General features: G+C 39.1%; 1 protein-coding gene across 1 annotated transcript; it reads left to right on the forward strand.

The window, feature by feature from the left end:
- The first annotated feature begins 669 nt into the window (after nucleotides 1-669).
- On the forward strand, nucleotides 670-13,205 carry LOC149298148 (zinc finger C4H2 domain-containing protein-like). The gene is made up of 5 exons (XM_089487782.1): nucleotides 670-722; nucleotides 5,060-5,231; nucleotides 8,832-9,004; nucleotides 11,118-11,280; nucleotides 13,092-13,205. Exons 1-5 carry the CDS (start codon nucleotides 670-672, stop codon nucleotides 13,203-13,205), a joined length of 675 nt encoding a protein of 224 aa, XP_089343908.1.
- Nucleotides 13,206-24,887: the final 11,682 nt, after the last annotated feature.

A 24,887-nucleotide genomic window follows, 5' to 3' on the forward strand; every position in this document is an offset into this window, starting at 1 on the left:
AAATATCCTGTATCCCCCCCTGAATACAATAGTTGAAGCCCGATAGTAAAGGTACCACTTAGATGGTGGATGCTGAGCGTTGCTTGTTAACATTTTATAAAATCTGTCGACATTTAACGGCACATCATAAATCACGGGCAGCAAAATCACTGAGAGCAACCCGTTTGTTTTTTTTAGCTTCAAGAAATAATGAAATCAGGCCTCATCCCCATTAGCCCAGCCTCGTAAATTCCATCCGCGCACTAATAAGCCATTGATGAATGGAGATCGCAGTCAAGCGAGGACGAGGATATTAACACGAAAACTCATTAGACTGCAATATATTTCAATCCATTTCTCTCATTAATCAGCATACAAAAAAGCGCAGCCCTCCCTCTCCTGACAAGCGCTCACATTATTATTAGCCCCAACAAATTGATTAAGACCCAAAGACCGTGGAGCCAGCAGGAAGTGAAGGAAAGCGCCGTACCGCGTTGCCTTCTGGGAGTTGTAGTCTTTATCCGCCTAGGGTCTCATGCAAAGACTATGGTAGCTGGACTACATTTCCCTGCTGCTTGCCAGTGCGCCGCTGTGCCCGATCGAAGCCTTTTGCTTACATTCTAACCATTGTGTTGTTTTTGCTGGCATTTTGTTACATCTCACGGGGCATACAATCGCAAGGTGCAGAACATGGGGGATGAGCAGGAGATCATGTGCAAATTGGAGAGCATAAAAGAGATCAGGTATGGGGTTAATATTCATTTTAGATCGTGGCTATTACACTATTGGGGCAGGCATTTTTTTTGCCTGGAGAAAATCTATTGTTATCTCCATTAAGAATACGGCTAGCTTAGTACTAATCTTTATAAGTATACCGATGTGCTTAACATATGTGTAATAACATACGGATATGTGTGCAAATATCAGTGTCTGCTGCGATTACATACAGAAATGTCCCTTTTATTTAAATCTCAGCATCTCCCCAGATCATGTGTTCTGATGTTTATTTGACTTTTTCTGCAATCATAACATTTTCGTCTCTAAATATTTGTTAGAAGAACCTTGTTTGTACAGCTTAGAATAATATACAATAATGCAGTATGCTAAAGTAGTTTTTTCCCCCAAGGCATCTGTTGAATGGGTTAATAACTAGGGATTTCATGAGCATATTTATTTGCTGTATTACAGTATGGCTAATTGCATATAACATCCCTTTCATTAAATCTATATCTGCCTGATGCATTTCCTATGAGAGTCAAGTGCCATGCAGGCATAGTCTCAACACACAATGGATGAATGAGGTCCCTGATCGTCATCATCATCATCATCCTCTTCAATATCATGAACTCTGCATCAAATAGTGAAGCATTGTTATACCAACAAGATGCTTTGGTATATCATTTAATCTTGGGGACACAAAAGGAGTTCACTTTTGATGATATGTCCTTAGGGGATATTAGAAATTGTTGTCATAGTCAAGAATTGCTTATTCCTGACCAAAATACAATGGACTCTGGGGGGGTCTATATAAAAGACACATTCTGATGCAATCACCGTAGCAACCAATGGATTGCTCAAGCCAATTGTCCTACTTTTAGCTGAACCAGAATTTAATATTTTACACAATCTTACAAGTATTTAGCTAGAAGCTATGTGAATAACATGTAATTGGCCATTTACAGAATATTTTACTCTGAAAGGAGTCATGTTTCGCCGCACTGTCTGTGAATGACTTTGTGAAGTGAAGTTTTATTTTTCCTAGTAAAAGTACAGAATTTCGATATGTGCTTGATTAAATTTACTGTTCCTGCGCATTGAAGTGTTTTCTATATTGGTACCAAATAAAGGCTGACGTTCCAGTAAAGCTCATTAAAAGTGGCTAATGTAATTGACGTGTAAGTAGCAAGTCACAATGGTCTGTTATTTGAGGGAATACTACGAGGTAACACGAGGTAGCCTCGGGCTTACTCTCCAGCTCCTGTCTACACACAGTTGTAATTAGGTGTTAATGATATTACAGCAATTGCAATTTCTTGTACTCATTGCTGGCTTCGCCCCAGAGGGAGGTGGCTGCCTTTGAACACTTTCCATGCCATGGAATAATGGAAAGGAATTATTCAATCAGATTTAAAGGAGAACTCCCACCAATTTAGTTGTTTGCTACTCTTATCCGATTAAAAATTAGTTCTCAAAATAGTGTGCTATTTCTAATCTTTCATGTAGGATAAATATTGTCCCACTGAAAGCACTATGTAAGTACTTTTATATCCATTTATTTAACCTACATATGGAAAAGAATATCCTAGTGAGAAGCTGCACCTCCACACCACCCTTAGCGGTTGTACACGTGGGCCACTGATTGGCCGCCGCCATTGGCAGGATAGTGTCAATGTTGTCATGCATGCCCATAGGGGTTTGCTTCAAGCCCCTTTGTTCGCAAAAAAGCCAGGACTGGAGCTAACTGAGGCAGGTTTATCATGTGCCGTCAGATGTGTTTTGCTGAACATATCTTCTGCATATTAAATAGCTGGGAAAGCTTAAAGCTCATATGATGGCTGGATTGTTCCTTTTAAGACAGCTGCAAATTAGTTCTGTTATCTTAGCCTTATCTACTAGACAAAGACATGGCTTATCACACTACCTTGTAATCAATAGAATGGTCTACTAATTATCACCCTGACGCCATGGGCTGATGAAAATCTATAGGGAAGCAGGCCTTGCCATAAAGAATTAGCTCAGTGTGGTGTTTGGTGCAGCAAGTGCCACCCAAAATATCACATGATCGACAAAAATGGCAGCCTCCCGGCCAGCAGATATAGAAAATGTATTGGACCAAAATGAAATGAAACCAATATGTTTTCCATGTGTTTCCATGGGATTTTTACTCTAACTGAATGCCTTCACAAAAATGCATTAAAATACAAAATCTTAAGGCATATTATTGTAGAAATGACTGTGAATTCTCACCCGGAACACAGAATATAGAATCATTTGTTAAGGTTATAAATTAGGGAGGGGCTTATTTACCTAATTGGTGCTGGCTAACAAAGTAACTATTCCATAGTGAAACAAAAAACTTGGGCTACATAACCTATTCTTTCTTCCATATGTTTTGGCTTCAGATACCCAGAAAATGTGCATCTTTGTTTATATATACGCTTTATTGTGACTTTTGAAAATGTAGAATACAATACAATAAACTCATTCCCACCTGAGCATCTAGAAAAGAGGGGTGAGTGGATCTGGAATGAAGAGAGTGAATATCGATCTTTAATAGGAATTCTATAGGAATAGTTGGCCATCAATGCATAAAGGTAGTAACATTCAAGAATATTTGAGAAAGACGTTTTGCTGTCCTGAAGACAATATTAAGATATGGAGAAACTTCTGTGCTTTAGAAGTTCACTGGGAAGCTAAACTCTGGAATGTCTGAGATCTAAATTGTGCTGTCTTAATAATGGAGTTTGCACAATCCAGATAGTAAAGAACAGGATAAAGCTGGTGAGTGGCGTTAGACCTTTAGTTGGCACATTGAAAAGTATGCTGATATCTCCCATGGGATACCAATGAGGCTATTATTATTATGCCCCATGAATTGCATGCCACTCCATCAAAAGAGCAACAGGAAGCTATGTTTGTGTGAGGCTTTTTTTTTTAGCTGCATGTGTGTTTTTTCAGCTGGATGTCTCTTTGGATCTACCACTTTTATTCTTCTTTTATCCTTCACATACTTTGGTTTTGTATTAGCAAATATACAATATACCGGTACTTACTTCTACAATCTGAAATTGCATCTAGTAACATAGTAACATAGTTCATAAGGTTGAAAAAAGACCAAAGTCCATCAAGTTCAACCTATATACATATTGTGTCCCTACTGTGTTGATCCAGAGGAAGGCAAAAAACCCTTATGAAGCAGATGCCAATTGCCCCATACCAGGGGGAAAATTCCTTCCCGACTCCAAATATGGCAATCAGAATAAATCCCTGGATCAACGTTCTGTCCCTATTAATCTAATATCCATAACTTGTAATATTATTGCTTTCAAGAAACACGTCCAGGCGCCTTTTGAACTCTTTTATTGAGTTTACCATCACCACTTCCTCTGGCAGAGAGTTCCATAATCTCACCGCTCTTACTGTAAAGAACCCCCGTCTGTGCTGGTGTAGAAACCTTCTTTCCTCCAGCCGTAGAGGATGTCCCCTTGTTATAGATACAGTCCTGGGTATAAATAGGTCCTGGGAGTGATCTCTGTACTGTCCCCTTATATATTTATACATAGTTATTAAGTCCCCCCTAAGCCGTCTTTTTTCCAAACTAAATAACCCCAATTCTGATAATCTGTCTGGGTACTGTAGTCCTCCCATTCCCCTTATTACTCTGGTTGCCCGTCTTTGAACCCTCTCCAGCTCCACTATATCTTTCTTGTACACTGGTGCCCAGTACTGTACACAGTATTCCATGTGTGGTCTGACTAGTGAAAAATCTAGATGATATAAGATTTGTTCTGAGCTGTGGGGAAGTCTACCTAGGTTGCATTAATAAGGTCTACACATACGTGGAAAGCAATTTATACAGATATGGGTGAGACAGGCCAAGATTTAGACCAACATTGCATGAATTGAGATTGTGCTCCTCTCTTCTATAGTTTAGATTGTGTAGTGATTTTTTGGCAACCCTTACATCCAGGGTATAGTTTGATCTATAAAAGTGATGCACATGTACCTTTGCAAATAAAAACATGTACTTATTGTATACTAGCAGGGGCTTTCTGTTGTAGTCTTCAAAATATCTTATTAACGTGTATCTTTATCCTTTTTAAGTGTCTTGACCACTTGAAGGCAGAATGCAAATGCTCCTATAATGTGGTCAGAAAGTATTACCATACTTAACAACATTATTTGCAACATTCACGCAGAAGGTGACACAAATTTGTTTTGCCAATAGGAAGGTCTATATCATCAGCACTTGTAGTAAAGTTCCAAAACAACATTGCACTTAACGATAACGTTGACATAACTTTGGAAAGGCATACATCAGTAGAGCGGTTGTTTGTAGAAATCATGTTTTTCATTTTAGGAACAAGACTCACCAGATGGAGAAGATAAAAGCTCGACTGAAGGCAGAGTTTGAAACCCTGGAGTCTGAGGAACGGCACCTTAAAGAGTACAAGCAAGAAATGGACCTCCTTCTTCAGGAGAAGATGGCTCACGTGGAGGAGTTGAGATTGATCCATGCTGATATCAATGTGGTAGGTTCCTCAACTCCAAGGTGACCCATAGCTGTGTTATTTTCTTGAAAAGAAATAAGAGTTTTATTCCTCTTCTGATAATGCGGTTAAATGCAAGCTGAACTCTTCTCTCTTTGGTAATTCAAAACGCAGCTTTAGAAACATCATTCCTAGCACTGTTGAATGGCCAAACATTTCCCAGAAATAATTATTTTGTGATGTTCTTTATTCAGAATTTGTACTGGGAACACGTATCTTTTGACACAACAGCAGAAACTAATTGGTTGTTGCTATTGAAACTAGACTAAAGCTTCCTAAAGCTTTTTCGTTTTTTTCTATATTTTTTAAACCATCAGAAGAAAGAATATAATAACAAATCTGCTCAGGTATATTTTCTTAGCTCACTAGAGAGAGCCGTTATTGGTTCATGTAAGTGGAACAACACCTTTAAGAGATTTAGGGACAGTCTAACAGAGAAAATGATTGTAAAATATTCTTTTAACCTAAAAACTATAAGTTGTGATCTACACATTCCTAGCTACCATATAAATCCTCAATGCTGATATTTCTAAAAGAAGAGAAAATAGATAAATTCTCTGATATTCACTGTCCATACATGATCTTTTCTTTGTAGACATACATTAATGCATAGATTAACAACAATAAATGTAGCTATTCGCTCATGGGAGGCTAGTTAACGATACAGTGCTATTCAGGGTTGTCTACCAGGTAATCATTTGTATGGATGTGCCATTTAAAAACTTTTTTGTTTTTTTTTTATTCAGAAAAAGTTATAACCAAATAACATTCAGTTTATTTATTAATAGCAAATTCACAATTCATACCTAAAGACGTAGCTCTGTGAAAAAAACGTGAACGAAAGTTTTAATGGCCACTAAAATTGGTTTACCAACTCATAACCAATATTTCCTCATTTTTTATTGGTGATTGTGGCACCAACAAAACTACAGATTTAAATTGCCCCTCTGCTTTGGGGATTATAGCATTTATTTTAGGATTATATGACAGAAAATATTTTTTTATGTCAAAAATGTATTTCCCTCCTTTATTACTTATTTAGAAAATGTGGATTCTTCAACACGGTCAGTTAGGAAAGAAACCAATAGTAGGCAGAAACAAATAATGTCTAAATTGGAGTAGCGTTCCAGGGTTTCTGTACTGATGAAAACAATAATAAAATGTTTGTGTAATTCATTCATGGGAATCATACATGGCTTAGATTAGAAAACATCAATCTCAGTTACAGTTTTTTCCAATAAAAATTGACAAGGGAGAGGTCAAGTTTTTTATTCTAGTAAACAATAGCAAACAGTCATCACACCTCTCACGAGATCAATACTCAGGGGAGTGGAACATCATTCCAGACCTTTCCTCTAGTTCGGAAGCTACCCAACCCATCGCAGCGCACGTATACGGTGCCCCCCCACTAAAATTGGCACCCTTAGTAAATATGAGCAAAAAAGTCTGAAAAATTGTCTTTATTGTTTAACCCTTTGATCTTTTCTAAAAAAAATACACAAAAACACTCAAAATCAAATAATTGCAAACCCAACACAGGTTTATTTTATATTTGTTAAATATGTGTGTGGCACAGTTATTGGCACCCCATGAATTCATATAAGAAAAATATATTTGAAGTATATTCCAATTGATATTTTACATTTTTTAGTACACCTGGGTGACCAGGACGAGGAAATTGTTCAACCATGACTTCCAAACAGGGCCGGCCCAAGACAAAATGCCGCCTGGGGCGAAGTTTAAAATGCCGCCTCCCGCCCATTATCTACCCTTCCTCTCCCTCCGTCCCTGCTGCCCCCCCCATTATCTACCCTTCCTCTCCCTCCCTCCCTCCCTCCCTATTATCTACCCTACCCCTCCCTCCCTATTATCTACCCTACCCCTCCCTCCCTATTATCTGCCCTACCCCCCCCCCCTGTACTTACCTTTCAGCAGTCCTGCGGCGAGTCTCCCTGTTCTGTCTAGGTGCCGGCTTGTAATGCTGAGCGCCGGAAATGACGTCATCTTCCGGCACTCAGCATTACAAGCCGGCACCGAGACCGAACAGGGAGACTCGCCGCAGAGGAGAGAGAGAGAGGGGCGCCGAGCGGGTACTGACAACTTGGTAAGCGAAAACCACTCGGCGCCCCTCTCTCTCTCTTCCGCTTTAAAAAGACAAAAAAGGGCTTCAAAAGTGCCGCCTGGAGCAGTTGCTCCACTCGGCCCCATTGTCGGGCCGGCCCTGCTTCAAAACACCATGACTTCCGGCCTTGCATGGACACACAGAGCTGGTTTGTGTCCTTGTGGGGATTTGGATATCAAAGAAGGTCCATTCCTCTTAAACAGGGACACTAAAGAGTTATTCTTTCTAATAGTTTTGGATAGCGACGTCGAGCCCGTTTACGAAACGCTGGGCCCCCAGCATGTGATCCTTAGTTGCCCTAGTGAGCTGGCGCACATATTTTGTCGAGCCCCTGACAAAACTTTCAAGAAGCCTTTTCTGTTTCTATAGCAACAGGCTGTCATTTAATTTTACTTGAATAAAGAATCATTTCTGGACAGGCTTTGGGCATTAAATAGTACAGGGAAGGATTGCTTCTAATGAGACATTCCGTAATAAAGTTTGTTAACTTTAGCAGAGTAGGGGAAGCTGCACCTTTAATTACTGTGTTTGTTTTGTGCGAGATCTACAGCTTCCCAAAAAACCTCCTACATTTCTCTCCCTAAGTGGACCATAAACAGATAGGATGTTAGATAAGCGGAACAGCATCCAAGCAGAAGTGGTAGAGGTTAATACGGTAAGGCAATGGGGTAGGTATGCACCCATACTGAAACTAAGATGGCGCTAAGAACTGATTAAGGTCTCTACTGCAAGAAAAAAAAAAACAGGGAGACCAGATGGGCTGAATGGTTTATATTTGCCGTTAAATTGTATGTATCAGTGTTTCTAGGCAGTGCAATAAGGAGAAAAAAGGCTTACAATTATACACATTGCAGTATTCAGGCTTGCTATCCCGAAATAAGGAGGCAGAAGAAACCTCCCTACTTCTTTAATTGTTTGATGAGGTCTCATCATGCACATTTCAGAATTACATGTTAGCTTAGCATAAAAAGTAGAGACGTTTCTCTTGCCTGTGTGAATGCTCTGAAATGTGTGGTCTATTTTGCAAGCTGCTTACAGATTTCTGTACTCACTATGGGGCAGCATCTAGGCTTCTCTTCTTTGGAGTTTATGTCACTTCCCTACTTCAATAGATTTCCCAACTGTAACATGTGATTTGGTTGATCCAATCTCACACCTCTACGTGTGATGTCAGACTTTCACTACAATAAGGATTTCCATTAGTTCATCTTGTCAGCAAGTGGCTTTATAATAGAGATTTGTGCTTTTCCTCTAAGCGGTGTGCGATACTCTTAGCAGCACATTTTTGCTGGCCTCTCTTACCGTTACAAACAAAAATATCTATATGTCACAATCTTTCACCTGGAAGTAGGGTAAATGGCATAATAATAAAGTGCTTAATGTTACGGTTGTGTGAATTTAGTCCAATATGAGTATATTTTTTATACCTTCTTTAAAATGCAGTTTTCTTTCCTATGCAGATGGAAAATACAATTAAGCAGTCAGAGAATGATCTAAATAAGCTGCTGGAGTCCACACGACGATTGCATGAGGAATACAAACCCTTGAAGGAACACGTAGACGCCTTGAGGATGACGCTAGGACTGCAGAGGCTTCCAGACCTCTGTGAGGAAGAAGAGAAGCTCTCTTTGGAGTGAGTCCTTTATATCGCCCCACATGTGTGTTTTCTAAGATTCGGTCTAGTGTGAGTAGTAAGCAGGACGGGGTAGGCTTAGATTGTGACACAGTAACGTTAGATGGGAAAATAAGAAATATCAAACACTGTAAATTAAACATGTTGTGGTAGGAAACATACAAGGGATGAAAATACTGATCTTACCAATGTAAAAAAAACTGCAGACAGTGGTGATTTCTTAGTGGAAGAAATTGCTGTGTTTGCAGTGAAACAATGCATGAAACTCACAATTTTATTTCCTGGCAAAAAAAGTGATACCCTGCTTCCCTGTGTCTCCAGGTGATTTTTTGTAATGTGCATTTGCCTGAAAGGGTAGTTTCCATGGGAAATATCCTTCCCGACCTCCAACATGATGTATAAATTGTGCTGGCAAAGTTGCATGTAAATATATTGAATAAGATGAAACAATTGCCCCTGGTCAGTCTCCATAACTGCATGATAAAAGAGAGGCTGCTAGAAAGAAGGCTTCAATGGAGACTAGGAAGGGAGTACATGAGTGAGAGGGCAATGGAGTTGGGGAGTGAGTATGTATGTATGTATGCATGAGTTAGCGTGAGTGTGTATGTCTAAGTGTGTGTGTTAGCATGAGTTTGTAAGTGTATGTTGGAATGTGTGTTTTAGTGCGAGTGTGAGTCCATTGTATAAACATTAATTTCCCCTCATTTTGCATACTTGTATATCCCTGCAATCTGCCAGCACAGTGTACAAATATTATACAGCATATGTCTTAATCAACAGTTCAAGTTATTTGTGGTGCAAAGTTTTACCATATTGGACACTGATTAAACAATGATTTTTAACATTTCATGCAGCACTTCATATAAAAATATATTAAGCAAGTATTACTAAAATAATAGCTGCACGGTTCAGTTTAAATGTTACCGTTTGTTTAGAAGAGGACTGGTGTTTTAAGCATTATAGCGCATTATCGTATACCGAAGCCTACAAAATAACATTATTCTGGATTCTTACACTTTAAGCTTTATTTTCTACATTATGTGCTATTTTGTCTAAGAAAACATTACATAATCATTTCTGAATCTGTAGTATCTCCTGCATCTTGCTTGATATTTATGGGAAAAATGTCTACAGCAAAACCTAAGCATTTTTGCTTGATGTATTGCAAAAAGCAAGCAAGCATTATAAGAAATACATGGGTGTGTGTGCATAAAAGTGATTCTTCTGCAAAAGTATCTTTAGCAATCAAAGTACTGGTCCAATTAGGACAGTACCATTGGTCGGTATCATGATAACACATACAAAGTTTGTCGATGTCCAAAAGCGGATGGAAAATAGTATTTATTTTTTATACTTCCTCATAAATGTATATGTAACGTGCGCCCCGACCGATCATGATGAAAGGGTGCTGGTCCTTCATAACACACAGCTGGAGAATTAAAATGTTCAGCTCTCCTTTAGCATATACACTCGATAGAAACTCTTTAGCTATTGTGAGATAGGTCTGGGATCGCCCCTCGCTGAGGTCAAGGGACAAGTGCCCGTCTTCATTCAAACCAGGCAAACAGCAGTAAATTCGTGCAATCTGACACAGGGTCAGGTTTATTAGAAAGGTTGCAAAGACAAAAGAAATATAACACAGCAACAAAAGAAATAACTTGCCTGTCCGGCACTTACTATACAAGGGATGTCCCTCACTACCAGCTGGAGAGCTTCTCTCTGCCAAATTAACACAATACGTCCAGCAACCTTTACTCACTTTACTCGCATGTCTCTCCCACAGACAGGCTTTCTGTGTCCTCAGCCAGAGAGCCACCTGCCCTCCTGGCTTCCCTTTTATATCCGCCCTCTCATTCACCTACATTAATCACCTAGCAGGTGGAAGACTCTGGTGTTACTTCACATGGGAAAGGAACCTAGGAGAAACATACCTCCCTTCCACCACCAATCCTACATGAATGTCACACTATGCAAAAAAAGTGTTTCTAGCCACCCGATAGCCTCCATATATGTTTGTTCACGCTTGCTTATGGCGTATCACCTGTTGCAAAATGTTTGCAAAAGATTGGTTTGTAGTTCACAAACTCAAACATGCTTCGTTATTTGGTTCCAGCTACTTTGAGAAACAGAAGGCAGAGTGGCAAACAGAGTCTCAGGAACCTCCTATTCCAGAATCACTCGCTGCAGCGGCTGCGGCAGCACAACAACTACAAGTGGCCAGAAAGCAGGACACAAGACAGACGGCCACTTTCCGTCAGCAGCCACCTCCTATGAAGGTAATTTTTCTCTTAAGACTTTAGATGATAAGAAAGGGTTAAAGTTTGCATGTGAATTGGAGGAGTGCATGCACCTGAGATTTTACTTTAATTTATAAGAAAACATGGTTTTAATTTTAAGTATGAGAATGTCAATCAGGAATACATTTCATATAATTTAACTGCTGAAGGGGAAGCTCCCGTTTGTTTGATTGAAGCCTGCAGTGCTGGTGTTTCGTTGCTCTGAAATGAAGACGTGTATGTGTCTGGGGGTCCACAAAGAGCCACATTGGACACTGGACCCCAAAATCTTCTCAGGAGGCAGTCCCTAAAGAGATACATGGTCTCTTTCTCCATGGCAAACGCTTTTAGGGGGAGCAGATGTTATTGATCCCCTCAAAAGTGCCATGAGGGGGACCTCTGAGGTTTTCAAGGGAGGCAGGAGCCCAAAAGGCATCACCACCCCCACCTAAAAGCCGAATCATATGGGATTCCGCTCTGCTATGGCATTTTCAGTGAACCGTTTCCGTGACTTTGCTTGCAGCCATATCCATATTCTATTTGACAATTTAGATTAACTCCTGTTACTGGAGTCACAGTCATATATAATAATGTGCCAGGGTGAACTCAGGATATCTCTATAAGGACAGGTTTCATCAGTGGGAATTGACAAACTCTTTAAACCTGTAGGGAACAAACAATTTGACTTATCTTCAAACTCACTCATACACTAGCATCTGAATTTATGGGACAAACGTAAATCACCAAATCAAAGAAACCTTAACAATCGGAGCAAGTATGCCATTAAAGGGCAGCAACTGTATATTGTTGAGGTCTGTTATCTTGGTCCGGTCAGTTCCTATCATACTGCCTTGAAGAGATGTCTATGGGTAAAGGACTTCATTAACATTACTATAAAAAACCAAACACACAAAAACCCTCAATATGTGCTTGATTGGAGCCAAAATAGCATGACTGCCTACAATGGTGATATACAGATAAATCTTCATTGCTACATTAAATTACAATATGCCACACTGATTAAGAACATTTTTTTTTTCCCCTTGAGACTCCCCTTTAAATCATAACCTACCTATCTTAAGAATTATATGCAGAGAAATTCCACTGCTAAGCATCATATTTTCTGTATTAGGAAACACCTGTGGCTAACGTCTAAAAAAAATATGCGAATTAAGGCACTTGTAAGTCCTTCACCTTCAAGGGCACTTGTGTAATACAGTACTAAATTATGGTTCTCATCAACATAGATTACATTCTCCTCATTTCATTCTCTGCACACACTGGAAATAATCAACAATCCAGAATGAAAAGGACACACTAATTTAAAGACAACCAAAAAAAGTAATTTATTATATTATGCCCATTAATACATTAAACATTGAAAAAGTTCCAGAGCAGCAGCTTTAGAATAAATTATAGAAAAACACAAAATAAGACTAATTCTTAATTGTCTGAGAGCCTTTTCTTCAGCTCTAAATACCAGTATTGCGGCAGACCCCTAACACTACGGAATCCATAAACCCCTTTGCATCAATAAGTCCCTTATCCTAACTCAGTAGTGTCATACCCACCCACCAGGTCCAGTATCTAGTACAATATGTTGGCACCCCATTGCCTTTAGTTGTGAGCACGTGAGACCTTATGTTCCCCCAGAGTTTAATCCTATGTAAAGGTTCTGTGCTTGTTAAAAGTATAATCTTTCTTGATCATATTGCGTTCAATCTGCTATGAATTGCTTTTTGTGTGTTTTTTGTTTTGTTTTCCTATATAGCTTACACTTTACGATTGAAACTACACTTCTTCTTCCACAGGCTTGCTTGTCTTGTCATCAGCAGATCCATCGCAATGCACCCATCTGCCCCCTTTGCAAAGCAAAAAGCCGGTCCCGAAATCCAAAGAAGCCAAAGCGGAAGCAGGATGAATAGAGCTTCTTTCATCCTCCTCTAATACCATTCTGCAGCTCCTTCCTTGATACTCACTAGTAATAATGTAACTGTAATTGCCCTGAATTCTGTGCGATTTTGAACTGAATTGTGTTGTTTTTCTATTTAACGTGTTGTAAGCACAACAGGGCATGTTTCATTGCTGTGGCACTGTTGCAGTGAAAAATGGCTCTGGGCTTCAATACAAAAGCCAAATGTTCAGCTGTTCGGGCTGTTACTCTGCCGTAAAACATACATTCCCAGTGTTCGTAATTTTTTTTTTTATTATTTGTTTTTTAGAAATAGGATTTTTTTCTGGTGCTGTTCTAACATTCGGACCTTTAAACAAAGTCTTGATATGTTTAATGATGAAAGAGAGAAATTGTGTGAAACTACAGTTTAGAGGGTTCTTTCTACAGATGACTGTGGCTTTTATTTGATTGCTCAAATATATTTCATAGACAATTGGATCTGTGAAATAAAATGTAAAATATTCATAGAAAAAAAGAAAAATTGTGCGTGCGTTTCTTGAATAAATCAAAAGCTAGGTCAAATAATGACTATACCTCAGTTGACTTATAAAAGGGAACTCGTATAATTATTTTCTTCTAATAATTAGTTGAAAAGAAATTCCCACTATTTTTTATTAATAGTATCAGATTAAAAAAGTATATATTTATATATATTTTAAAAGCAGTTCTAGTTTTTGCATAATATCTTCATTTCACATTCTTTTTATTAGATTTTTTAAAGACAATTTGTTTTTGTACAGAAAAAGAAACATTGTCGGTGGTTAACATGTCACTAAGTTTGTAAGTGCAATAATTGTGCAGTGACTTAACAAACATTTGTTCACAAAATTGAGATAGAAATCTTTTCCCTTTAAGCATAATATCTTCAGGCAGCTACATAATAAGATAACAGAGTGTGTACTAGCTCTGTTATCTTAGCCCAGTCTACTAGACAAACACCCTGACTCCTTATCATAATACCTGTGATAAACAATATAATGGCTCATTGCTAATTAAAATCATCTACAGTAGGGTGATCGTGGGTCTGAGACTGCCCACAGTCCCGTAATAAGGGAACCTGTTCTACATCATGGGCAAGCTGAATTCTGGACACTGCAATGTCCTGGATAAAAATATTTTGTCCTGAGAAGCTGAATTCTTTCCCACAACAAGATGTTCCGGCAGCCGTTCCCTCCCGCATTGATGCTGGCAAGGCAGAGGCACTGTGAGGAAACCGCTAGGCACATGGTGTATACACAGACGGAAAGGTAAGTCAGGGGTATTTTGCAAGTTACAGGTTCTCTTCAACCATTACAGAAACAATATGACACTACAGAAATGAGCATTATAATGTAAGAATGTGACTTAGATTTTTCACTATCCTTACTATAAATCATTTTAGTATGTTCTTCTTTTATTTTTTGTCTTCTTCTACATGCCTACTCAATTACATAAATGACCATAGGTCCTCGAAGTAACTAAATCTACATCAATGATTTGCTATGTATGCCAGTGAGATAGCTCAGGTGGTAAATGCCCCTGTCTGCAGAGCCTATTCAAGTTAAAAGCACTTTGAGGCCTGCTGGGAGAAAGGTACTGTATAAATACTAGGTATAAACCGGCCAACTAATGCAACAAAAAATACAATCACAAAAACAATAATCACAACACGCACACAAAAAAAATAAAAATTACCCAAAACATCAAAACAGAAATGACAGATCAATCCCCTCCCAATACCGTGTACTTCTCTCCTTAACATATACATCTTTTAAAGCTCAACTGATAACAAAATTTGTTTTGCTGACTTTAAACACCTAGCACTCCACAAATAATATATAACAATGGCATTAATTACACACAAGGTACTTTTATTAATAGTACCTGGCTTTTTAAATTCACCATATACCAACTGCACAAATGACTGATTTTTAAGATGAGACATCTCGTTCCATATTTTTTTACTAAATAGACACACAAAAAATGGGACATAGTTTCTAAAATGTCTGTACATTCGTCCCTTGGGCAATTTCGATCCACCAAATTCTTCAATTTTAAACTAGATTTAACATACAATTTACCATGAAAACAAAGCCAGATCGTGTCCATCATCCTGACCGGAACCCTTGTGCTCGTGACATTTTGTATGGCATTTTTAACTAAGGCAGTAGGGCAATCTTTCAAAACAAGCTGTGCACTGTAGTACTTGGTTAGGATACTTTTATACACTATTTTCCTATCAAATTGAATAAAATCATTAAAAGAAATTTGCCCCAACTAATGGAGGAGGAAGAGTGGTGGGCTCATCCGACGTAATAGAGCGGCTGTTTGCATAGTGTGTGCAAGCAGCTAGAAAAAAGGCTGTAGGCAGGGTAAGAGGGGTAATAACGTGAGTGTGTGTTAGTGGGAGTGTGAATATGTATGCATAAGTGTGTGTGTAAGTGTATGTTAGCGTGAACGTGTGTGTAAATATGTATATGCTAGTGCATATGTTAGTGCATATGTTAGTTACTGGAGGAGGGGACAAGGTGTTGGGGGGCACTTGGCTTTACCTGCCCCGGGACAGAAGGTACCATCCTTCCCCTGCCTACTGATAAGGTGTAATTTTTAGCAACATAAAACATCTTTTGTAGCTGAACAGGGTAATGTGCCCTGCAGTTCATGACTTATGCTGATGGTGGGGATATAGTATTAGTTTTCAGCACAGTTTTTTTCAGCAATTCAATAAGAATGCCTATATATTTTCATTATCGTGGCATTAACTAAATAATTTAATTTATGTTTTTCATATTGCTTATTGCTCAATGCTCCATCATAGCAGTAACATGTTCAAAAAAATTGCACCATGCACATGCTATTAAATGAGAATGAGGTTTATTCACTCAACGGTTCTGCCATAGTGGCCATTGTCAGGACTAAAAAATAATTGTAAACAGGCCCTGATGTGTTCACCCAGATTGGCGTGAGCATGAGCTGGCATCAATTTACACGTCATCAAACATCTTGTAAATTTGGTAAATGGTGGCTCATGTCCCTTCCTCTTTGGGACCCAGTAAGTGCAAGATGTGGAATTTAACAAAATAGCTCTCATTGTCATGGATACAATAACCAAACGAGCGTCCTTACAATATTTCTCTACCCTGATTATGAATGAGCTTGTCTTTGATTTCCCTTGCAAAGGATTTAAGTTCTATCAGTGTTTGATGTTGTGTGATGAAGAACAAAATATTTCATGAACAAGGGAGAACATGAGCTTTTAACAAGAGCAATACATTTATATCTCAAAGATGGCAATTTACAGCCAGTCACATCTTTTAATCACTGTTTTATAAAGCAAATTATACATGGTGTGAAGAAGAAAAGCTGGTTTGGGTGGGAGTACTGCATACTTGTGATGGAAAATGTGGGGGATTGAGTCCATACTAGACTAAAGTGAAACCCCCCCCCCCCCAAATATTAAGTTAAGCATATTCTACAGAAGTGTATACTATATGCCTTTCCTTTTAGGTAAAAGAAAATGTAATTCTATAAATCTCATTCATAAGTGCACAGACCAAGGTTATGCATCAATTATTTCTTGAAGAAACTCTCCAGCTCAGTTTTTCATGGGACAGTGCCAATTTTCAGGGTGATCCTGGGGATCTAGGTGATCCAGTCTGCCCCTCAACAAAGATGCCCTGATTTGGACCCCTTAAATGTTGAGGTTTATGGTAAGATTTTTGAGATTGCCATCTTTTTGCCTCTCACGAAAGCATAGAGAATGTAAGCATGCTTCCATCACATGAGTTGTATCCCTTTAATTGAAGTCAGTGGTAGTATTGACATCAGATGGCAACATTCAGCTAGCACATATGCTCATGTTAAACCTCTATGTTGCAGTTTGTTTCCTGTTATAACAATATGCAGAAAAAGTGGAAATAGCAACCATACCATGGGTATGTATACCATATTGTGGGGCCGGCTTTTTAAGGCCAGAAGTGGCTAAATGACAGACGTGCAACAGTCTGTTGGATATACACTCACTGGCCACTTTATTAGGCACACCTATTCATTGCTTGTTAACACAAATAGCTAATCAGCCAATCACATGGCAGCAACACAATGAATTTAGGCATGTAGACGTGGTCAAGACAACTGGTCTGATGAGTCTCGATTCCAGCTGCAACATTCAGATGGCAGGGTTAGACTTTGGCGTAAACAACATGAAAGCATGAATCCATCCTCCCTTGTATCAACGGTTCAAGCTAGTGGTGGTGGTATAATGGTGTGGGGGGACATTTTCTTGGAAGACTTTGGGCCCCTTAGTACCAATTGAGCATTGTTTAAACGGAACAGCCTACCTGAGTATTGTTGCTGACCATGTCCATCGCGATGTAATATGCATTGTTTTAAAGGGAAAGTTTACTGTCTCTTTCAATGGGTTCCTGAACAGTCTCCACAATGGCCTTGAAAGTAACAGAAGCACTGGAACTGACCTAACCACTTTGGGACTACTTCTGTCCATTGAACATGATTCATATGTCCCCAGTGCTTTATCTTGTAGTTACAGGGTTCAGCAGCTGCCTATACCAGTGGCTTAAGAGAAGGCACTAAGTATCTCTGCTAGAACTGCGGTAGACTTGTGTGGTGGACCATGACAAGTCCAGAAATAAAATGGGCTAAATACATTCCCAGGACTGAGTCGGTTACTAAAATAACCAATATGGTCTCTAACTCAAATACCAGGGTTGGAAGTAAAAAAAAACCCCTAAATTTACTTGATATTGTGTTGGCACATTTGTTCATTATACATTTTCCCAAATATTTCTGGGTGACAGATTGACTTTAATGCCCCTGTGTCGCTTCTCTGTTGAATCAGGTGTTAAACATTAATTGGATTTGACACACACACCATCCCTAGTAAATATGTGTTACATAAATAATAAAAAACAAACAGCAGGTTTTTAAATTCAAGGTCTACAAGCTTGCTGTAACTGTCCATTACATGCGATGTGTGATGGGAAGAGAATGGTGGATAGCCTTGACATGGTGGAAGTTAAAGGAACAACATAGATTCAGGAGATTTGTTCTTAATCTAATTCTAAATCACTGGTAATTGATTTTAGTAATGGCTTTTGACACACATTGATTCACCTATGGATTTTTCACTTGTTCCAACTGTTAGCACCCCTCTCAAACAGATAAGAGATTGTATACTTCACTAGATTGATTTGCAAAGTTAAACCAGTGGAGGGAAGCATGTATTGCTACAAAAGTTGCACTATAACTCTGATCCAGACTACAACATGCACAGCATGTAAGAGATTAGGACATTTTTAGTTCCAGTAACATATTTTTCCTGTTGCCAAAAAAATGTCACTTTCCCCAAATGCTACATTTTAATATTCACTGCGCTAAATAAACCTATACTGATGTATCAAAACAAGTTAAAAAAACTAATCCTATTAGTATATCATGGGCTCCCATTTTAGGATGTACCCCCATTATGTCATTTCTGCCTTAGAGTTTCCGATTGTTTGGTTCAGGTAGCCTTTGCAATGTGGGGTGATAGCTACAGGAGTGCACAAGTTTTAATGAATTCATTACGTTATCAGAAATGGACAGTTCCCCTTTAAGAATAAAGGTAACTGTCAATAGAACTTCTGCTCTAGAGACCATATAATTTAGTTGGAAGAAGACATGACGAGACTCAGACCTTAGTTGAAGCTAGTAGTTGATGTCTGAATATGAACATGTGTATGAACATATATAATTTGAGCATTATGTGCTGACTTTGAGCACATTGTATATTGTTTGTAATAGACTATGGTGTTTATTTACTTAAGAGTTGATTTGGTCTGTGGTGATCATCAAGGTAAAGATTATATGAAATTTCAGTAACCCTTTTTCTGCACCAGCTCAGCTCAATTTTGGGTTTAAGTTGAACGGTGCATTTTCTACCCCAGCCTGTGACATTTATTTAGAGTTCCATGAGCTGCTTGTCCTGGGTATCATAAGTACCATTCAAGTTAAGATCCTGAGTTGGACCCACTTTTGAAATTCACTTCAGAACAATTTATAAAACATGTCCAAATGACTTCCATTCATTGAGAGGTCCATTGGTTTGGCACACGTACAAAAAAAACCACTTTTTCCAACAACAGTTGTGAATTGCAGAAATAGGCATGACAAGCCAGAACCAAGCCCAACTTGCTTAGTCAATCTGCAAACCTAGCAGAGTCCCCCTCTTCAAAAACAACTCTTCTGAACATGAGCAAAGTAATGACCTAGTAATGGAAAGTGAGGGAAATGAGAGCCCCATTGACTTACATGGCTTTAGTGTATGCATGGGATGCATGGCATTCGGGGCAACCAAATTCGTACAGTGGAAGTTTTAAAAAAAAATGAATGGAGTAAAAAAGATCAGTGAACATTTGGGTTTTCAGTTATATAGTAGGCAGACCAAATGTGGAATCTGTTTACAAACTATTCTATGACTCCCCATGAAAAATAATTTAGACTATTAAGTGAGTGTCCTGGATTAGTACCTTCTAATAAAAGGACACTCTAGCCATTGTGTGCACTTTTAATGTGTATGATAGCTGAGTGCCCCCTATAAAGTTACATGGTGCCCTCCTTACAAATGCAACGGGGGGATTCTGAAGATACTTTGCCATGTGCCATGGTTCATGGTGGTCAAAGCCATAACTAGAGCTCTTCACACCTGGGCAGGGAAGGGGGTCCCTCCCCTGGAGTTTACATTAGGTAAACTAGGTATGCACCTAGAGTGGCACTGTATTTAGGTGCTTCAGATACCTTATTTCACAAAAAAACTGTCAATGTTTTTCAAAGAGAAAAACCTTCCCCAATGTTCAGGCAATAATCTAATCATATAACATATATTTTTGTCACTTTTCACATTAATGAGTAATGTGTGTTTTTTGTTCATACATAATGATTGCATTGTGCAAAACTGGTTGATCTGTGTACCAGTGGAACATTATCCATTGTACCTACAGTATAGTATAGTTAACGAGATCAGAGTCTGGGCTTATAACTAGTAGGAGGAATGTGTGTTTTGTCATTTGAAGGCAAATGAAAAGCTAGGAAGAGAAAGACCTTTTGCTCCCCCGGCGCAGCCAGTTCCTGCTGATTCTAATTTTAGGTCTGCAATAATGAAAAAGTGCAGAGAAAAACTGCTAGCTGTTCAATCAAGTTTGTTGGGAGTCTCATTAACAGCTTCTAAAAGTTCATTACGAGCAGCCACATCCCATTACTGCTGCTCTGTGCTGAAAGGAAGCTCAATAAATAGTGAAGACTACCTAGACTAGAGGTCTCAAGAGATGAGGTTTTTGTTCCTGAAAAGCAGTGTTGGAGGGTGAAGTGTAGTATTCCCTGTACAGATATGAACATAACATGAGTGCTTCCGATGGGTTTATTCCATGGTTGATTTAACAACTCACAGTAAAAAATCTTATTTCTCATCAATTTATTTTTGTTGCCCACACAGATCAGGTCTTCATATAGCGCACATGGAAACATGCAAGGGTTTGTTTTTTGAAGAAGGAACAAGAAATACTCAGATATCTTTATATAGGTCCATTGGCTTATATTGTGGGTTATATGAGCTTGATAGGCAACCTATACCAAAACCATAAATATTAATATGGACCCCCCCCCTTTTTGCAGCTGTAACAGCTTTCACTCTTCTGGGAAGGATTTTCACAAGATTTTGGAAATGCTTCTTCATGAATTTTTGCCCATTCAGCCAAAAGAGCATTTGTGAGGTCAGCCAATGATGTTGGACAAGAAGGCCTGGCTTGCAGTCTCCATTCTAGTTCATCCCAAAGGTGTTTATTGGGGCTAAGACCCAGAGACTACACTCTTCCGCTGCTCCAGAGTCCAGGGCTTTTTTGTAACTCGCTTCAATGGTCTACCTCTTTGTGGCTGGACTTGATTACCAAAGCCCTTCCACTTTTGACGTTGAAGAAAGTTAGCCAATTATTAAATGGCCCCTAAAGATAAAGCGGTTATAAATATTTGCACTACATAACCCTACTTCATGTGGGTTTTGATTTGGATTAGAAGAGAAGGGGATATTAAGGTTAAGAAAACTGATACGTGCAGCCAATGAGGCTGAAATCTCTTTGCTTCCCTGCCATTGGCTGGATAGTGTTCTTCCTTGGCATGCTGAGATGTAAATTTAGTTAAAAAAGTTAGGCTGTATGAAATGGAACAAATATTAATTTTACATGTCTAAATAATGTTGGATATGTTATAACTGTAGGTGTGTAACAATAAAAGAAAATGTCATCTGTTAAAATGACATATTTGGATGAAACATTGGGAAATGTGTCATGTTGCTAAGAGATTGTTTCTTATCGCACATGTGAAGTGAAATAGAGAATCACTCCAACCTTATACCTTGCTACTTGTTATATGGCAAATGTTATCTGTCCATGACTGAAAAATATATCCTTAGCATATGTTCACCTATTCCACCCCAACCTGTTTATGAAAATTGCAGTGTCCGCCAGTCACATCTGCGCTGCTAAATATTAGATTAAAATAAAGATTATTTGAATGGAAGAAAAAGACTAGTTTTGCACCAAAAAACTCAAAATGTTGGAAGATAGAACAATATTAAAATATTTGTTTAAAATAAGAGTTTATTCTTAAGAGTAAGATATTGTACTTTAGATCTGATCTATCAGGTTGTGTATGCAGTTGGCAGAAAAATGGATTTATACACCTGCTTCAGGAAGTTAAAGAAGACACAAGGGCATTGCCAGATGACTCAAGCATGTGCTGCATTCCCTGGATATTTGTGACATGGTTCATGGTGGTCACAGCCATAACTAGAGCTATTCTCACCTAGTGGCCTCATTGTAGGTGCACTAGGACTACAAATCAGTAGAGGTTTGATGCTAGCTCTGCCAGTCCCAACATGTTCGACCATGTTCTACCCATTATACACAGTCAGTCATTCATTCATTTTGAGGTCTGTCATATTAGCAGTGCATAAGGACACCTGTTCAAATACTGTAATAGAATGCACACAAATATAATTGCTTCATAAACATGGCCGAGAGTTAAACTACACTATAGCCTCATTCCCTTATTTTATTCTTAATTTTTCACATATTAGTTCAACCTGGAAGGGCTGGAAGATCATAGTTATAAAAAAGTTATGTTTTTTGCACATGAACAGAAGGTTGACTGAGAAGTGTGGAGAGATGTATTTTAAGCTGTGATAACATGGAAATTAAATTTGTTAAGGTATCATGTATTTATTGTGTTTAGTGAATAAACCCCACCGTTTGGGACACATATGTTGGCGGGTAGCTAGAGAAGGGGATGGTCAAAAGGTGTGGTTGGCCACCCACCTTACCTGAAAAGCCACATCACAGAGCATCCAAAGGTGGCCCCATGGAAGCTGCAACAACACAGACATTAATTGTGTTTGGGCTGGTCTGGGGAGATCAAAGCAAAAGTAGGAGAATGAGGCAGTTACACTGGAAATTAGGACTGTCCCCCAATAACTGGGACATTTGAGAGGTTTAATGGTTTAATAATAAATAATTAAAGAGGTTTATGGTTTAATAACAGTCAAACTGAGTCATGACTACTAAAAGCAGAGTGGCTGGAAGGTGATGTGAGCGGAGTGGCAAAAAAATGAAATGCAGTCAGGAAAAGCTTGGCAATCAATATTAGTCCTGGTATTTTAAGGCCAGTGTATGATAAATTACATACTTGCAGCCACCTGCTGAATACACACTACCGTATACTATGCTCTCACACTTTCTAAATGTGCTGATTAGATCGGAGGCATGAATGGTGAAAAAAGTAAATGGGGGTGCCATCGGGTATCAACCCAAAGAAGTTTGCCTCGTGTGTCTGATGGCCAGTCTGGCCCTGATTGCAGACCTCACCACGTGGCTACAGGAGACCCCTGTGATGTCCATTCTCCAACACACAAGGTCTTTCTTAATCCACCAAAAGGCTACTACTAAGTTTTGCTTTAACTATTGTTCTTGTTTGCTCTACTGTACCAGACTCTGCTTGTTCGAGTTGACACTCCTGATTCGGCTTTGTTCCAGGTGACACTTTCCTGTTGACGCTGCATGTTGACTTAGTTCCAGTTAACACTCCCTTCAGTCCGGGCCAGATTCTGTTCTTAGGAAAAAAACACAAGATGAGTAGAAATTCAAAAATAGGTGTCTCTAAAGCACATGTCAAGAAAAGACCAAACACCTTCCCATGTGGTGCTAGATCAAAGATGATCAAACTACAGCAGAAGTGGCTAAAGGGGAATGAGTTAAACAATAGCAGAAAAAAGTATGCCTTATCACAGTGCTGCTTTGAACCCACCTCTGTCATTCTGATTAACAATGGAACACAGCTTCACAGAATAAGTTTGCAAATGACCTTTATTTGATCATTGCAGTACAATTACCCATCCCAAGTCATAATTTAACCCTAGCTGCCAGCCTCAGAAGTTCTGCTTCCCCTTAGGCATTGTCCTTTTACTGTAAAAATGGAAATGAAAGACACCTTAATTTATTTAATCTCTACGATTGTCAAAACCAACTTGTGTTAAGTTAGAAGACTTGACTTGTGACAGCTGTCATCATAAAGACAAATGTGACCAATCAGACTCTGAGGATGACCTTGGTGTATATTTGAGTTTTGTGCAGCCCAATTAAATGAAAGGGCAGATGAGCACCAAGCTGCCCTTTATGAATGTATATTACCTGAAAGGACATCCTTAAAATGCCAGCAATTAATTCAGGCTGACCTAACTGACCTGAAATGTTTTAAGAATTAGTTCATGTGACCTTTGGCCACCTAGAATGTAAGCACTGTAATGATGTATTCACATCCAAAAAATCACCACTGCTTTCACGAATCACTCTTCTAGTGGTATAAGGAATAATATAGCAGCCTATGCCATACGGTTCCCAAATAACAATGTCTCCTGTTCCCATGTGTATATGTTTTGAAAAAAATACCAAAGTCCATATGCTCAGTAAGGGGCCCAGACACAAGGGACCCAAAACTTCATTACATTTACTCATTATATCTATATGTGAGCGCCAGCAGAATTCATAGCACTATTACACTATTGGGACAGTAAAATTTAACAATAATATTAAAATTGAAAATATACAATTTGACAAAGTGACATCACTCCTACCTGGGAACTCTCCATGTTTGACGCGGGTCAACACCTGAATCTTCTGGGTAGCAGAAGCGGGATCTTGACAGGCCCCACTCCCCTTCCAATTCCCCTTTAAATGGGGGTGTTCCCATCGTTGCTAGCGGGAACACACATTGACATCTGTGGGAACGTCCCCGATGTCAGCAGGACTGCCCACCGACGGTCCGTCTTGGCCGCGTCCGGGAAGGGTAAGCTCCAGGTAGCCGGAGTCCAGAAGTTCCCTGGTATGGACATCAGTGGTGTGTGCAGAGGCACAGGCAGGCTGTTTGGGAGAAGGTGGCACTCACATGCTGTTGCTTGATGAAGTGTGGGGGGTCCCAGGGCAATTCTCGCACCGGGATACTGTGGTTTCTAGTTACACCCCTGGTTGAGGGCATTATAAGAGTAGGTGGAAGATTTCTCTGAATAGCTAGTGTTAAGGACTCTGTAGGATAGGGTCAGGGGTTTAATTCTGGGGGTATGGGGTACCAATGG

Source organism: Sceloporus occidentalis, unplaced genomic scaffold (genome assembly GCF_023333645.1).
Source record: "Sceloporus occidentalis isolate IW3139 unplaced genomic scaffold, rSceOcc1.0.p SCAF_34, whole genome shotgun sequence".
NCBI classification, from domain to species: Eukaryota; Metazoa; Chordata; class Lepidosauria; order Squamata; family Phrynosomatidae; genus Sceloporus; species Sceloporus occidentalis.